At 43.9% G+C, this 17,423-nt stretch overlaps 1 protein-coding gene across 1 annotated transcript; it reads right to left on the bottom strand.

Annotated features, from left to right (window-relative positions):
* Window positions 1-4,200: 4,200 nt before the first annotated feature.
* On the bottom strand, window positions 4,201-14,207 carry Isl1 (ISL LIM homeobox 1). The gene is made up of 6 exons (XM_004848542.4): window positions 13,910-14,207; window positions 12,893-13,082; window positions 10,039-10,298; window positions 7,947-8,233; window positions 6,603-6,770; window positions 4,201-4,628 (listed from the first exon to the last, which is right to left on the bottom strand). Exons 1-6 carry the CDS (start codon window positions 13,935-13,937, stop codon window positions 4,512-4,514), a joined length of 1,050 nt encoding a protein of 349 aa, XP_004848599.1. The 5' UTR covers window positions 13,938-14,207; the 3' UTR covers window positions 4,201-4,511.
* Between the last annotated feature and the right edge of the window lie 3,216 nt (window positions 14,208-17,423).

The raw sequence follows: 17,423 nt of genomic DNA, 5'->3' as shown, positions 1-17,423 counted from the left end.
GCGCCTAGGCTCAAACAACCATTCAGTGGCTTGCTCGGTTATCAAGAAAACAACAATCAGAAAAGATCAGTAAACAAAATCGCTGCCAGAGCCTTGAATTAACCTTGTATTTTAGTTTAAAAACACTAACTCACACTGTACATGTTACTTACTTTTATTTCAAATCAGCAATAAGAATTCGAGATTCGGGACCATTTTCCAAAGTAACACTTTAAAAATAAAAGCATAAAAATAATCCCTTCCTTCATTCTTCTATTGTCCCTAAAGAAAACTGTATTTGCCTTGTTGTGACATAATCTTTGTTGATTTGCAAAGAGGAAGTAAATAGTCCTTTATCAACAGAACTCAAGCCTAATTTGGATTATAAATCTCCTTTACAAAAGTTGACTAACTGAACTTTACAAATAAGAAAATAAACACTTTCTCTTTAGTTTACTCCCATTAAGGATGAGATTAAAAATCCAAAGTGGCAGTGTGCCATACAAATATCTCTTCTGGGAGTCTGGACTGAGATTTTAAACTTACTTCTTTTTTTTTTTTTAAGAAAAAGGAAAACAGCAAGTAAATCCACATGGGTTTTATAACAGTTATATTTCAGTAAGAACATTCTTGTTTGTGTCTTAAAGATTCAAGTACTAGAAAAATACACTGTACTCTCAGGTAACATTTCAAGCACAGGGACTCCTTGGCTGGTCATCAAAAAGGATGAAGAGAGACTAGAAAAGAGGTCACCAAGATGAATTTAGCAAGTTGGTCAGGGTGAAGAGAATCAGGGTAGTTGTTAATAGGCAAATGGGTGTACACGCCCATACAGAATCATAACCAGAAAAGTCATTTCAATAGAGGGAAAAAATGTCTTCAAATGTGATTCTAATTTAAAGGGAACCTTTTCTGGTGGTAAGAAAAACCAAGTCCCTTTGATGAAAGGGAAAAAGAGACAATAGACTGAATTAGAAAATGTTCTTACTCTGAAACTATGGGGGGGAGCTTGTCTTTAAAGCGATTGATATTGATAGCTGATTGAGAGACAGTGTACCAGGTGTTTCTGGTTACATTAAATTTTAGCTTGCAAGAGCTAGAGAAGTGCATCATTACCTATGTCCAGAAGGAAAGATTCAGAGTAATAAGGGAGGATCATAGATAATAACAAACCGGAGGAATTTCATTAGAAGAGCAGAGCTCAAAAGTTGATCTCCAGAGGTGTGCAGAGAAATGGAGAGTACGTGTAAGAGATGATTTGCAAACAAGATGACATTTCAGCTACACATTTTAGAGTGCATGCTGAGTCTAGAAGGGGAAGACCCACCTTTCAAATGAATAATACAAGAACTAGAGCACTATCAACCCATCAATCCATTCTCAACCATCAGGCAACAAATATCTTGAATCTAGCAAGTGAAACCAAAGTATTCATCACCCCTCTCGTAAATTATTTTGCTTAAATTCAAGCTGTGGGCTTCAGAATAGATTGTCATCTATATAAAAAAAATATTGCACACCCCACATACATATACAACATACCTTTAATCTTATAAATCAATGCAAGGAGGAAAAAAGATCACACAGATGTGTGCCTCCTTTACGTCCCTTCTGGCATTCAGAGTCTAAATAAAGGTTTTTTTGGCTTTTTTTTCCATCCATGGGTCTTAAAGTTTCAAGAGTCCACCAGAGACTATGAACAGTGCCGGGAGCTCCGAAACTCTGCCAGCTTGACATTGAAGCTCACCACCTTCTCCTCGTACCTGCTATACTTGCACAGGCTTACTAGCCATTCCAGCACTGTGGTGAGAAAAAAGGAAAACGAAAAGGCAGATCAATAGATAGAGCCAACAGGAAGCTAAGAGTGAAGTGCAGTGACCAGAGATTAGAGCAGGGATTTGAGAGAGAAAAGAAAAAAAAAATCTTTTCCAGAAGATCTGTGTGAGATAAGACATAACTCTTGTTTATCTCAACAGAAGACTACAAGCCATTATCACCGCCCGCCAAATTATTACCCCTCTGGCAAGAATTAGACACAACAATCAGAGTAATCAAGGGGCATGTCTAATGCACAGCAATATTTTCAATGCAAAGTTTGTTTTCTCTCTGCCCCCACGTCAGAGCCTGTAATTAACCCGTTATGTAGAACGATGCCAAACAAAAGCCTAATTGAGGCTCGCTTCCTGATTTGCGGCAGGTTTGGAGAGGGTGAAAGCGACTTGAGAGCTTTGGGGGCCGCGGGGCTCCCGGGTGTGCAGCCTGGTCTCCTCCCTGCTCCCAGTCAGGGCCCGAAGGGGAAACGCGCCACAGGACACACGAGCAGGGTACGTTAGCTTTCGTATTTATTAAGTTTTCAGATATTGAAAACGGCATTACACTCGCGCATACAAATGAGACCAGTTTCCAAAGAGTCAAAAAGAATCCTCCCGGGAGGGGGAGAGGGCGGCTGCAGGGAGGGAGGGAGGAGAAGGAACGGTGGAGCCCCAACCCTCACTCTGCGTGCTCAAGTGGGGGAGCGCCGAGCAGCCCAAGTTTGGAGTCTGCCGTTTAAGTACCCTTGGGTTCTGGCTGTCGCACTCGAGCTCCTGCTAAATGCCACGGAAGGGGGTGTTTGTCCCCGAGCGCACACTCACCTAACTCCGATCGCCCGAGGCCTGCAAAGCACAACCCCGGGCCCCCCATTCCGTAAAAAGGCAGTTCCCCAACACAGCGTTTGCTGCATTTCTCCCCTCTAGTCAGATACTCTTCACAAGGTTTTGGGAATTGGAATTGGGAAAGAAGGGATGATTTAGGAGCAGGAGGGTGTGCAGGAAAAAGCCTACAAAGTCAGGTCTGGGAAAGGCTGAAAACTTCCCCCTCACAGCCGTTTCTTCTGCGCAAATAAAGCAGCATTTCTCAATTTCTCGGCCGACAGCGCCGCTAGTAAATTATGGTCATCCCTCACTAGCTGGACGGGAGGTCTCCCTCTTGCAGCAAGAGCTTGTATCTGAAATATGGGTCATTTCAACAATTCTGATCAGGAGACTTTGGTATAAAGCACTTATCCTTAGAAAAGAAAATAGTGACTCCAATTCAAAAGTCATTTTAAGGAGGACTATCTTCCTTTTGGGAGGATGACTGTGGACTGGGGGGGCGGGGGGGAGGACCAGTGGGGAGCAGCTCCATGTCACAACACCTGTAACATCATCACACCTGAGAGCTAGGGCTTCCTCCAACCAACTTTGATCCAAACTACTGCATTGAAATCCAAACTTGCAAACTCCACCTGAACTACTTGCAATACAATATCGCACCTACTGTATTGTCCCTTTACCCTAATTTACATGCGATTCTTAATTTCAGACATTTTAGTCTTGCTAATAAACATATAAAAGAGGGACCCTGAATCACTGCGTTTATTTATTTATCTATGCCAAACGTTTATTAGTGAAATAGTCCTGAAGATATAATTCTACATATGGCGCTTTGATATTTCACATAATATTTAAGAAAAAAAGACAAAACACATAGAATTAGACATATAATTCAAAGACCACGGTACAACCTTTATCTTATTTTTTTTACTTCAGCAAACAAAAAATAATGTCAAATGACATGAAAAGTGGCAAGTCTTCTGACAATAAATAATAAATTACTTTATAATTTTTGCAATGCAAGAGCAAACAAAAAAATTTCCTTTTTTTTTCCTCTTTATTTCCAGAGAAAGAGAAAACAGTCCTTTTAACCAATAACTATACACATCTTTGGGGGAAGAGTTCTTGGACAGACAGGAGTCAAACACAATCCCGACGCTTGTGGCAAAATAGAGGTAACCTTGTTGCAATGCTTTATAAATTGGTTTTTAAATCTCAATTCAAAAACCTTTAAAGTCGCTTCAGACTTCTTGATAGAGGATGGATCTCAAAAAAAAGGGGGAGGAGGGTGGCGGGGTGGCAAAAGTAAAAAGGAAACCAGCTACAGGGCATGCTAAAAGACCCCAGGATTTCAATTAACCCCTTGTTAAAGTCAACTAAAAACATCACAAACCAATGCAGCTCCACCTTCCAGAAGGGACTCTGCCGGGAGGCCAGTCTCTCTTCCTGCTCTTTGCTGGGGCTCCTGTTTGGCAAGGCAATGACCATATAGAACAGCACCATTCAGATCAGGATGGACTAGAAAATTTTCTATTTCTGCTTTTCTCTAGATGTGCAGTGAAACGAAAATGCTTTTTTTTTTTTTTTTGAGATCCTTGAATATAAATCCTCTACGTTTTAAAAACGTCTTTATTTTTTTCAGTACTCCTAAGGTCATTGAATAGCATATGTTGGGTTTTGGGTTTTGTTTGTTTAATTCTAGTAAAATCCCATGATTGTCTTCACAGTGTTGCTACCATATCACCTTGTCATTAAAACAGACTTCGTGCATTTCATGGAGCATTCATTTCTTGATTCAGTTTTCATTGACTGGGTTGTTAAATACTTTTGTTTCAGAGTTCAACAATATAATTTCCCACTTTCTCCAACAGGGAAAAAATGCATCTGAATGAATGTTCCTCATGCCTCAATAGGACTGGCTACCATGCTGTTGGGTGTGTCTGGGAGTTGAGAGGACATCGATGCTACTTCACTGCCAGTGGAATTAGAGCCTGGTCCTCCTTCTGAAAAATTGACCTGCATGGAAGGTTGAGAAGTAAATAAAGGAGGCTGTAAAAATATTCATAAAAACATAAGCTCATCAAATTGTAATGTATATACAAGTGTTTGTGTAAATAGATAAAGATACCCACATATATAACAGGCTCACAGAAAGCCTATGAAGAGAAAAGTTGAGAAGAAATCCTCTCACTTTCCTATCTTCTTAAAGATCTGTTTTAGTCAAACTGAATTCCCAACATTATGTTGCATTAAATTATTCAAGAACAAATGCCACTGTAAAATGGCATCACAACTCTACTATGCATGCTCAAAATAAAATTATTCTGCTGGCTACATGTTGCCCTGGGAGCAGGCAAGTTCTCAGTCTCTAGGCATCAAAGCTTCTCTTTTGGAGTTGGAAAATTCATAACACACACACACACACACACACACACACACGCAGAGGAGGCTCCCTGGACCAAGGATTAACTCTTTGGAGGGCTCACTCACAGTATGGGCTTTCTTCCTTGTTGTTTCTGCTGCCTATTGGTTGGGCTGTTTTCCTCTCCCCACTCCGCCGCCCTACAAAATCAGGCCCTCCTTTTGAAGAGGAGATCCATATAACATCATCCCATTATAAATATCTGGCTTTTTCACTTAACTCAAACAGAACTGCGCTGCTGCTATAAACCTCCTTCCACAATGACATCCCCCACTCCTACCTCATCTTCCACTCACTCAGCTGTTCTCATCTGAACATAAAGTTTCAGAAATGCAAACACTTGCCTGTCTTGAACCTTCCCCTACCCTCCTTCTATCATCTAGGTTTTTGTTCAATTAACTCATCAGATCAGTGGCTTTAAAATAAATTTTTTTCCTAGTTCCAGAGTCCCTCTTCTTTTCTACCCACTTTCCCAAAGTTGCCTATCCTTTAGACGGGCCCATTTACAGAGATGAGCCTGGGGCCCAGGCCTTTTAACCACTTCCCTCTGGCCAATTACCTAACTGTTGACACTGAGGAAGCAAATGCCCTCTGGGTAGATGTGAAGGTTAAAAAGCTATCCTCAGTCAATGCTTCAGTTTTATTGCTAAATGCAGGATAGAGCTTCATGTTTTATAAAACAGGATTTTATAGGACTGATAACACTTTAAGAAAAAAATCATATGTACAAATATACCATATTATAAAGGACATATATTTAGAATCTTTATTTATCTTGACCCTTAAAGCCTTTTGTAGGTTAAAAAGAGGTGAACTAATTCTCTCTTCTAGATATATAAAACATTAATACCCGAACAGTTTTTAAATTTCATGAATTGTCTCTAATTTGTAGGATTATAATTCTTTTGCTGTACATGCTACACATATATATAACTACACATAAATGTGTCTATATTTGAACTTATATACTTAAAAATATCTAAGGAGTCCTACATCTCAATATATTCAATATATAGTAACAAAAATATCAATCAACTATTTGAATAATTTACCTCTTTACTGGTATATTTAAAAACTGCACCTAGACAGTTCCTGCTGTTCTCTGATAAATAACATTGATTATGGATTATTATATTGCATATGTATTACAATTGGTTTGATTTTGACCCTAAAAATATCCCATTCTCTAGATCCTGAAGATAGAGTAAACTTGCTGGATGCTTATCTAAATAGCAAGGTGTCTCTAAGGTCCCTACAAACTTGAAAAGCTTAAGGTGTATCCTGTATACATTTTCGTGCATATCATCTAGTTAAGTTTTTGAAGTAAATCTCAGAAACTGTGCTCGACTGATAGAAAATTCAACGTATATAATCAAATTACAGAGTCTCGTAAAAAGACACAAAAAGTTGGTTTCCCTTGCATTTGCTTCCTTTCTCTTTTTCTGCCACACTTCCTCACCCCAAGGAATATGGAGTACCCTCCCCCAGAATCTTTCAGTGTGACAGGTAAACCAGAATCCCCTTTCTGTGGGGAATTCAGCCTTCTCAGACTGGGAGCTGACACTTACCAGTTGCTGAAAAGCAGGTTGATCTATGTCACTCTGCAAGGCGAAGTCACTCAGTACTTTCCAAGGTGGCTGGTAACTTTGTACCTCTACTGGGTTAGCCTGTAACCCACCGTCGTGTCTCTCTGGACTGGCAGCCACCATGGGAGTTCCTGTCATTCCCTGGATATTCTGTGAATAGCACCCACATCCCAACATGTTAATGAGCAAACTACCTCCCTCCATTGTCTGCCCAGGCTAAGCAAATATACCTGGTATTATCTTATCTGTACAGTGGTCTTTTATTGACGCAGTTAATCTGCTGTACCTATGGATATGAGCTGGAGTTCAGTTTTGTTTTTCTACTTCTGTGGGCTGGACTATTAGGGCTACTTAAACTTCATTAAAGCAAATTCTACTGACTGTCTTCTTCCCCCTTACCTTCATAGCTCACCCCCAATTTCTCCCATCTACTTTCACAGGTTTTAGCCTCCCAGATGTAGAAAGCAGAGGCAGGCTGGGCCTCCCTTCAGGCTGTAGACATGGTGGTTTTCTGGGCAGTTTCAGTTAGCTGCAGATTTTCTCCAAGCAGTTCTTCCTTGCAGATCCAGGCCCCACTCTCAAGCTTTTGGGTCTGGCTGCTATTATGCTATTATGCACTAACCAACTTAGAAAGCACCCTGGCCCAGTCTTGGCAGGCCTGCCAAGTTTAATGACAGAGGGTTTTATAGCATTTAAAAATAGGGCCGAAGCAGTAAAATGAAAAAAATAAAAAGGGAAAGAAAGAAACTGTAGTTTAACTTAACCAGGAGGCCTGGAGAGGGGCACTGCCTGGCAAAACAGTGCCAGGGGCCTGACACCTCTGGAGAGGCCTGGGCTCCCCTGGCAGCAGAGGGTGCCCTGTGGGTGTGAGTTACCTTGGGGGACCTCTCCAGTCTCAGGGCAGGATTCACAAAGCAGTAGGGAGGGCCCAGAAGGTCTGCAGGATGACTGCCCACAGAGGCCCTGGTTATAGACAGGCACTCAAAGCATTGCCCCTCCCTCCTTTTCTGTAAACGTGGAACTGATGACCTCAATTTTAGCAAAGCCCAGGCCAGGCCTCATTGCCACCTGCCCCCATGGATACATGAGCTCACCCATGCTATGGCTGCCAGCCTGGGATGAGGGCCAACAGGGATCCCACCTCACTAGGAGCCTCTCTAACTCTCTAACGGTGCTGGGTGGATGCCTCCTCCTCCTTCCTCTGTCAGGACTTGGGTGGCTGTGTTGTGGAGGTGGAGGGGAGGGCTTCCTCATCTGGCTCCTGCTGGATGCACCCCACAAGTCTTCTCCTTTCCCGTTCCCCTTGTCCCCCATTTGGCCACTCACGGTTTTGTCATTGGGTTGCTGCTGCTGGAGCTGCTTCATCATGATGCTTCGCTTCTTGTCCTTGCACCGCTTGTTTTGAAACCAGACTCGAATCACGCGGGGGCTGAGGCCTGTCATCTCCACCAGTTGCTCCTTCATGAGCGCATCTGGCCGGGGGTTGGCAGCATAGCAGGTCCGCAAGGTGTGCAGCTGCTTCTCATTCAGCACAGTCCGCACGCGGGTGGTCTTCTCAGGCTGTTTGTGGACGTGGGGCCGCAGGGCCGGCTGCCGGGCGGAGATAGGCTCAGCTGCGGGACAACGGGAGCTGTGAGCTGGGGCCAGGGCACTCACCTGTCCACCCACCCGCCACTCGCAACTCCAACAATTGCTAGTGTTGTGCAGCCTTGACACACAAAGGAGGGGTGGCAGAGGAGGGGGTGAGGAGGGGTAAGGAGAATAAAATCTCATTCCTTCGTTTGCAGAGATCACTGCTGAGTAATCCCAGTGGAAACACAGCCCCTGCCCTTGCTCTCGCCAGCCCAGGGTCAGCCAAAGGAAGCACCCCTCTGGTGAGTCCCTCACAGCTTCAGGGGCAACTCATCCCAGCACTGTTTTCCTCCTTCCCCGCCTTTTCCCATACCCGGCCTGAGCCCAGGTTATACGGAATACCCCCACCTCCAGGGCTGGTACTTCCTCTTGGGTGAAGGCCAGGAGGGTACTAAGGAAGGAAATACAGAGCACTTCAGGGCTGAGGATCCTGCCAGAAAGCCTTGAACTTCAGTCTCACAGGCCAGTCATGTTAAGGGCTAAAGAAATGCTGTTATTTGGCCATCTCTCCAGTCCCTGGTCTTTCTTAGCACTAAATCAACATGGGATGTTCCTGAAACGGCTGACCCCAAGCAAAGGAAAACTGAAAGTCTGCTGAGCTGCCTGTGCTCAAGATAAACGACTTCTGGGAAATGTTGTCCCTCACCTCCCTCCCAATATTTCGGCCTCCTCTGTGTTTCCCACCCTTGAGTTTGCCCCAGGAAAGCTAGTCCACAAATTCCCCAGGACAGACTTTTTAGAGCTGCCAGAAAAAGGAGGGGTGTGTGTGTGTGTGTGTGTGTGTGTGTGTGTGTGTGTGTGTGCGTGTGTAGTGGTAGAGCTGTTTCCTCAGCTCCACTATTTAGTGAGAACTGATACTTTAAAACTATATAGGGTTAGGGGTTGTGCAGATCTATTCACAACCAGAGGTCAGTATGGAAACACTGTCCTACCCTAGCCTTGGTCCTGGCCAAACTTGCTGTTTCCACCACTTTCTTTCATGAGGAACCTACCCTCTGATCTGTATGGTAGAAATCCTGCACTTGCCACCACCCCCTAGGGTCAGGCCAACACCTAGGAGGTCAATTTAGAGCTTCAGCAAGAGGCTTGAAGATGAAATTCTCACCAAATCACATAGAATGAATGGTTTAAGAGGCAAGCACCCTTTAAAAGGCAATTACTGCAGATTAGCTTGTTGACAGTTTTAAATTACATCTCTGTGCAATGACCTACAGTTATTAAGACTATCTTTTCAGGGTCCCTTCTCTTACTGAAAGATAAAAATAAAATTTAAAAAAATGCTTTGGAGCGGGGAGTAAAAAGAAAGAAATTGGGAGGCTAAATGACATAAGGCACTTAAGCTTCCTTCACTGAATTGAGGAGGAAACTATAGGGACCTAGGGCTCCACCCCTTTAAGCAGGCAGCAGCTAAGAAAATACCTGGCCAGGGAGCTGCAGCCCATTTTCAGTAAGGCCTGGCTTGGTGGCCAAGGTAAACTGACAGTGCTGTTTGGGCCTGCGTATGCACGTGCGCAAGGGTTTCCTGTGTACCCCTATTTAGACGGGCAGACTATAGGTGTTCTTGGGAAGTCAAAGCAGACAGCGTGCGTGGTGAACCCTGCTGAACAAGAACGGAGCACGGTGCAAAACTGCACATATAACACTCGGCTTAATGGCTGCAGGCTTGCTGTCACAACCACCCTGCGGCTATCAGGTTTGCCTCGGCCTCCAGGCCTTTGGAAGGGGCCACACTGACTTGGCCCGGGCCTGACTCCCCGGAGCTGGCCTCCCTCAGGGCGTGGAATACCTGCCATTTGCAGCGGCCTTGCCGGATGCAGGGGACTCAGAGGGTCACCAGCGCCCAGACTGGCTCTCTCCACCACATCATGGTCCGCGCGGCAGAAGAGCCCGTCCTCCCGCAGCGCAAACTCGTCCCCTGGAATGAGCTGGCGGCTGCAGGCCACGCAGCGGAAACACTCGATGTGGTACACCTTGGAGCGGGCGCGCATCACAAAGTCGTTCTTGCTGAAGCCGATACTGCACTTGGCGCATTTGATACCGTACAACCTGCGCGGGGGCCGGCCGGGTGGGAACAGAAGCACAAGAAGGGGTCACTTGAGGCAGGCACTGTCCTGGCCGAAGACAGCCAGCGATCCCCGGCTGAAGGCCCAGAGATGCCTTGAAAAATCACTATTACCTCTCAGAAGGAGAGGAGAGAAATGAAACCTCTTTCCCGCTTTTGTATCTTTCTCCTCCACCACCCCTCTCCCTTTGCTTTAGTCCTTTTTGCTTTCCAGTGAACCTCTGTCTCAGTATCTCTTAAATCTAGAACATCCGGCCCAAACTAAGGAAGATTTATTCATGGATTCAAAACCTGGGTCGCAGAACTAGCAACCAGTCCCAGAGCTGTCCTTGCAGACCTTAGCAGGAAGGAATGCAGAGGGACTCCAGCAGCCAGTGGCCTCACACTTTCACTTCCTTAGCCCTCAATTGCTGCTAGAAATATCTCTGAGGCAACAACAAAAAGGCTGTGGAATGGGACTGCCACCCCTCTTCATTTGTGAACTCCCACAAATCCACACACTGGATAACAAAATGAAACCTGCAGAGCCCCTCCTTCACAGCAAGTACAGTCTAGTCTCCATCCAACCACAGATTTTCCGCAGGCAACAATGTAAATGGAAAGCTCCTTCTCCATTCTTCCTTTTATTATTATTCCTAAAATCCGCTCTCACTTTCTCAAATCTTTTCCAAGTTTCTGAAGTATCTGCCCTTATTTCATTTTGCTTGAGAACCATGACAAACTTGAAAAATGAGAATTTTCACTTCTAAGGTCATCTCTTTGCTGGGTTTCCCTTACCAAGGGATGATTCTTATAGGTTTCATCTAAGCTCCACTGCTTGTCCCCGTCTTTCAGTAATAACACAAACTGGGCCATTCCTAAAAACAGGGGAGAGAGGAAAAGATCCAAGCAGAGGTGGGGGTGGGGGTTGCTGTCCTATAAGATATTAAGAAATGCAAAGGATTGCTCCATTCTGCTTTTACAACCCCAGGATTTAAGGGCACATGTGCATGTTCATGTACACACACACACACAGAGTTACGAGAGACAGGAAAAAAGGCAAGACTGGGTTTTTCTATAGAAGTATGTATTAGGATATTTCCATAAGAGTAAAGATGCTCCTGGAGGTGCCAAGTGGGTTCTCTCTCTCCAGAATTTTGAACCCACATACCAACCAAACAATGAAAATGGCTCACTTGTCAGAGGTTAAAAGGTAGATTCAAAAGTTTTTCTTCTCTCTATCTACCTAATGTAAGAGCTTCCATTTTGTGGGATTAGGATTTTACTTTGCCAGTGACCCAACAATTTAGAAAATTCCTCCCTCCTCCTCAACGCCCCAACCCCCACTTCCCTCTACCCCCCAGTATTAAACATATTTCCCCCTGCATTGTTCAATTTATCTATCAAGATAATACTCTCTACTTCATAATTTTAAAAAAATCTTCATTATATGTGACTGAAGAAAATTGTGACTGCATATTAAATCTTTACTAAACTTTAATGAAAGTTCTCAAGTTCCAAAAACTCTCTGACCTACAACAGCTAATTATCTGTTCATAGCCACTGGAGAATTCTTTTAAAAAAATTTTTGCTATCACTTGACATAATAGCAAAGGTGATACCTCCTGTTTGTTATTGAAGGCAATAAAAAATTCTTTATAAATTCTACCGTCTTCCTAAGGCTGAAAATGAGGTTTCTGATACATACACGGGTCAGCAAAAACTTGAGATTAGTGAAGCTTGATGCAGAGCAAATTGAAAAAGCAACAATAAAGCCAAACTCAGAAAGTTGCTATGTGGTTTTAGTCTTGTCAGAATGGGTAATTTACTCATTTTATCAGTTCCTAGATTTTAATGTGAGAAAGGAAGCTGTTCAATTATCTAAATATACCAATTGTTCCTGGACAGATGATGGGCAATTTGATCTGCTCTGTCTAATTCATCAGCTCAGATAAGATAAGAAAGAAAAGACAGATGTCACCAAAGGGTTAATATTTAAAAAGATTAAATTTCTGGGTCTTTTTGCAAGGAATATTTTGGTTATTTTTGAAAATTTCTAGGATGAGGTCCTTACTCAAAGAGAGGTAATGATTCTGTTTGCTTTTGCAAGATACATTCTTAAATGTGCTTCAAACTTTTATTTGGTCTATTTCACTGATGCCTCCAAAAAATTTTAAACTTACTAATAAAACAATTAAAACGAACAAATACAACACTGCATTATATACAGTGAAAATCGACCATTTTTTAGAGTTTAGAAACTCAAACTTATGCATCTTTAAATTTTTTTTGTTGTTGATGGTGCTTTTGGAAAGGAAAGGGTGAAAGAAAATAGTTTGGGCACTACAAATTCCAAGGATAATTTAACAAGCCTTAATACCATACAACTTATGAAAAACCCTGCAGAGAGGCTTTATTTTCTTTTTTCTTAAAAAGCTACATGAACAGCATAGTTTAATTTTTTAAACGCAGTTAAAAAGGAAACTTTTGCATGCTAGAACCCACCAAAGCAAACTTCCCCAAAGACAAAGCCACACCAAATAATGAATGGAGAGACAAGGAAATTTCACAAATTAAGGCAAAAGTATAAATGGCATACCTGATATAATCTCTTTTACAGTAGGTTTTCCCATCCCTAACAAAGCACGTACAGCTCTCGTCCAAATACTGATTACACTCCGCACATTTCAAACATGCCGCATGCCATTCCAAATCCGGAGAAACCCTCAGAATATACTGATCATGAATTTGATTGCCGCAACCAACACATAGGGAAATCAGACGTTTTTCTGAAATGAAAATAAATACATGATTGACTAACCGTTTACTTCCTACAGAGATAAACACACTTTTAGTGTCGTTCTCTTATAGGGCGTACTCAGGGAGGGTTTTTTTCTTCTTCTTCTTTCATTTTTTAAAAAAGAGTATTGCACTTTGGGATGGTAATTGAAGTGTGCCATCAAAACCTTGACTCATTTTAAAAAGGAGGTGGAATATATGTAAAATGCAGATTTGAATAGTCTACATTTGTAAGCCTAGCACGCAATCGAACCCGCTCATTTTGTATTTTCTCCCTCCTCCCTCTTTGCTATAATCATTGGGAAAGATTATGGATAAGTCAAGTCAAAGAAAAGGTTTTGACTAGAAGCGTTAAGTGAACGCAGGGATGTCTATATTTTCTATGAAGCACGCTCTTAAATAGCACCTAGGACTGGATATTGTTAGCAAGAGCAGACATCAATATAGTTGTCACTCGTTCTCTTTTGCAAGTCTAATGCTAATTCATATCTCCGGGTATTGTATGTTCACGCAGACCTTTGGAACATAATAACCTTCTCGGAGAGCTCGGGATTCCCGAGGAGGAAATCGCCTCTTAGCACCAGAAGACTAGGGCTTGCGAGGGCAAACTGGCAAATTCAAACACTAGGTACGATCAGTTTCCCCAAGATAAGAACCGACAGCAAGCAAGCAGCCGTGACGGCCACGAGAAAAAGCCACCTCTTCTCTCTCTCCAGGCAGTGACTCCAACTCCGAAGAGCCCTTGACACCCGTGCCTGAGAGAGACCCCCGCACCAGAACAGCACACCGAGCCCCACAAGGTAAAAGAGCCTCTTACTTTTTGGTGGATCTCCCATGTCTCCCATATCTGTAAGAGGGAGTAATGTCCACAGTGAAATGGTGGTTGGACAGTTGGTGAACAGCCCACAGAGAGGATGCTGGAGCTGTGGCTAAGTGGGAAACAGTGGCCCTTGGGGTTGCCAAGGATGAGAGAGCCGCTGCCCGGCTACGCCGCGCCCTCGCGGATCCGGAGTCCACTCTAAGCCGGCGGAGTTGGCGGAGCGGAGGCGCTGCGGCTGCGGCGGACTCGGCGCGGCTCGGGCACCTCTCTTCCTTATCTCTTACTCAAACTTCTCTCCTCCAACTCAGCTCCATCGCCATTGGTCTGACGCAGCGCGCGGGGACGTCAGGCGAGGGCCGCGCCCATTGGCTGCGGGGCGCGCGGCGCAGCTGTTCTGATTATCATATTTCAGCCTCGCCGCTGCGCTGCGCCACTGGCCGCTCGGCGAGCCCGCGGGAGAGGATTAGGGCTCCCGAGGCCGCTGGCTCCGTGCTCAGGCTGTTGCTCCCCGAAGCTCGGGCTGCCCGGAGGCTCTGGCTTTTGGCCTCCCTCTCCTCCACCTCCTTCCCCTCCCTGCTCCTTCCCGGCCGCGCCGCCTCTCGCGCTGCTCCTCCGCCGTGCGCTCCAGGGGTCCCCGCAGTCCGCCGGCTGCGTTGAGCGCGGGGCTCACTTTTCTTTCGCCGGTGGCGAGTGGCTGGTGGGTAGGTTTCCCTGTTGCTGAGGTCCCTCCCGGGCTCTAGGAAAAAGGGGAACTTGGGACGGTCCTCTCAGCTTGGTATGGTCCCTCTTTGTAGCGCACAGACCTGGGCCGGGGCCTGGCCTGGCTTGGCCGCCAGGACGGGTGAATTGCCTGACTCATTGGCTGCCCGCTGTGGTAGGGTAAGAAGAACCAGGAATGGGATGGTCAGACCTAGAGGAATTGTTCGCTGACTACTACCCTATTACCCCTTCACCCCGGCCTTAGATCTCCAATACCATGGGGTGGGAGGTAACGGGCGCTTTTGCCGTAGCGGACAATTGAGGTTGGAAACGCGCAGGTAAAGCGAAGTTGACTCCGTGGACAGCCCTTCCTCCCGACCAGCGAGGTCTGCTTTCCAGTTTAACTCTAAAATGGAAGCGTGCGCTAACCTGAAGCCAAAGAGTGAAATGATTTTCCAGTAGCCTAAAGTTTGTGAAGCAATTCTGTACTGTCCAGTTACTCTCTCTCCTGTTCTTTTGCCCTTTGTTCTTAAACGCGCAGTTAGTTGATGTTCTGATAATTTTAAGGCAAGTCTCCATGTCTGTTAAAGATTTTTTTTTTTAACTTACTCTAAGGAAGGGGTATATTACAGAAGAACAGCGAAATACCTATTTCTCTTCACCGAGTGTGGATATTTCCTCTCGGGGAAACAACCTGGGGAGAGAAGATTGCTGTGTGCATCTAGCCGGTAACTTTTTCCAGTCATTTCTTACATGTTTCCATCATCTCTTCCAATCTCCTAAAGAGAAAGTCCCAGAAAGCCCAAGAAGAACCCCCCCCCCCCCCCCCCCGCTTCCCCCAAAGCTTCCAAACAGCTATTCCTTATCTATTGGGTCTGCCAGTTTTATCTAAAAAAGCCTACAAACACAAGCTGTAGAAGGCTTAATTTCGGTGCCTTGTGGCGGCGAGAAGACCCGGTGGGTTAGGAAACTGCTTTCATTGTATCTCTCACCAGATCTAGTCCTTGATAAGACCTGCGAGCCCTCCTCCGGCCTTTGAGGCCGGGGTTAAATGACATTGCCTCTCCAGAGCGCAGAGACCAGCTAAAGCCCGAGTTCCTTCCTGACCTAGATGAGGTTTTACCAGGAACCCGTATTTTTTGTTTTGTGTTGTCTTCTCTCAAGGAAGACTTCAAGTCTAGCTCTCTTCTCTTCGATTTTATTGTAAATTATGTCGAGTGTGTGTATAGAATCCAAAGTTGGATTGATCTAGATTGATGAATTTACCGGTTGTATTTTGTTTTGTTTTGAGTCCACGTTTCTAGTCTCTAGTATTCTATGCATGGAGCCTTTTGTCAAGCTGCTTTTCAAAGCCGGTGCTGATAATTACTACACTAAGCTAGTCTTTCCACTATTTGGGCATGTTTCCCGTATAGATAACCAAGTTGACCCTAGCGAAAAAGATACCGCCATAACGTCGGAAAGTAAACAGCAAATTTGCCGAACCAATCATATCCGCTCACGCCTCGTTTATAGCGTGAAATTAAATAGCAGAAGCAGTGGTGACTTATATTTGAGACATTCTCAGTCCATCTTCCTTCATACCCTCCCCAGTCACCCCATACATACACAATGTGGTATTTTAACTCCCTACACTCAAAAGCTGTTACAAAGAATTATTGTTGATGATAGCAATTCCAAGTAAAAAATCTGGCATGTGACTTGAAAGGAAACCTTCGGTAATGAGCAGTTTTACCATAATGGTGAAGATATGTTTTCCTTTTCTTAGCCCGCACCATTACTGTAAACAAGTATTTTCATATTTGCTAAAGTGACAGAAGCAAGGATCCACGCGTAAGATACTTCCCTCAAAGGGAGAAACTTGAGGGAACCCAATGATTATGTTGTTCCCTGTTGGGTGTGCTTTGGAGTTCTATGTCTATGGATAATACATTTTTCATCAAAATCAGAGTTAGGAGACCAGGCAGTATTGTTTCACTTTACTGGAAGTGCTGATGTGACCAGATTCTTTCTGTTTTCCTTCGTTGATTGCTGTATGTGGATTTAGTGTGTCCAATATATTTGTAAAATGTTTAGTTTTATAGAATATATACAACTGTAATTATATAAAAGTGTGATTATCAATGTTTTTCAAGAGTACTCGATCATAGGAGCGACCTCTTGTGTTCAAAGGGAGGATTAGATACTCTTCTGGCAAAATTGGACTAATTTTGACCTTTGTATATTCTATTAGGTCAAAAATATATCCTTCAAAACAGCAGTGATGTGAATTCCTGGTTTGAGTTCCTCTACTGACAAGAGGAAAATAAGAGTGAGTAGTTAGTGTAGTACCAAGCACTCCCAGCCATCCCCAATAAACCTTACAGTGTCTGAATAGAGATGCTGAGATTTAATAAATTCCTCTTGAGTTTAGGACATCTGCCCATGTGCACTTGAACATACCTTCCAAAATGCAGCTGTTACACCCAAGCCTTCTCCTGGGGTCTTATCCCTAAGTTTCACTGTATGGTTGCTTTCTTTCTCTGCTTTAATTAAAATTTAAACACTCCACATCAAACTTAATGACAGATGCAAATTCCTGGACAAACATCATGAAATCAAGCTACTTTCCATAAATCTAAATAGGTTTTAATTGTAATTGAAATGTAAATTTACGCAGTTAGAATGTGCTTATTCCTTAACAATCTCTGGCAGATACAAATGAATTTTCAGTTGGTTTTTTGAGGACTTGCGTACAGTGAAAAGCTTTTTCATTCCTATCTAAGCAAGATTGGGAAGAAAAGAGGGGCTATTTGAGATATGTTTGGGAATT

This window comes from Heterocephalus glaber, unplaced genomic scaffold, assembly GCF_053883595.1.
Source record: "Heterocephalus glaber isolate CG9 unplaced genomic scaffold, H.glaber_assembly_v1.0 deba00001538, whole genome shotgun sequence".
NCBI lineage: Eukaryota > Metazoa > Chordata > Mammalia > Rodentia > Bathyergidae > Heterocephalus > Heterocephalus glaber.
The sequence above is the reverse complement of the archived record's forward strand: the minus strand, read 5'-3'. Positions and strand labels throughout refer to the sequence as shown.

Bases quoted from the DNA above. Each gene is read 5' to 3' on its own strand.
- Isl1 (XM_004848542.4), bottom strand. From the start codon at position 13,937: ATGGGAGACATGGGAGATCCACCAAAAA. The intron at 13,083-13,909 runs GTAAGAGGCTCT...TTTTCATTTCAG, and splicing joins CATGGGAGATCCACCAAAAA to AAAAACGTCTGATTTCCCTA. The intron at 10,299-12,892 runs GTATGCCATTTA...GCCCCCGCGCAG, and splicing joins TGTAAAAGAGATTATATCAG to GTTGTACGGTATCAAATGCG.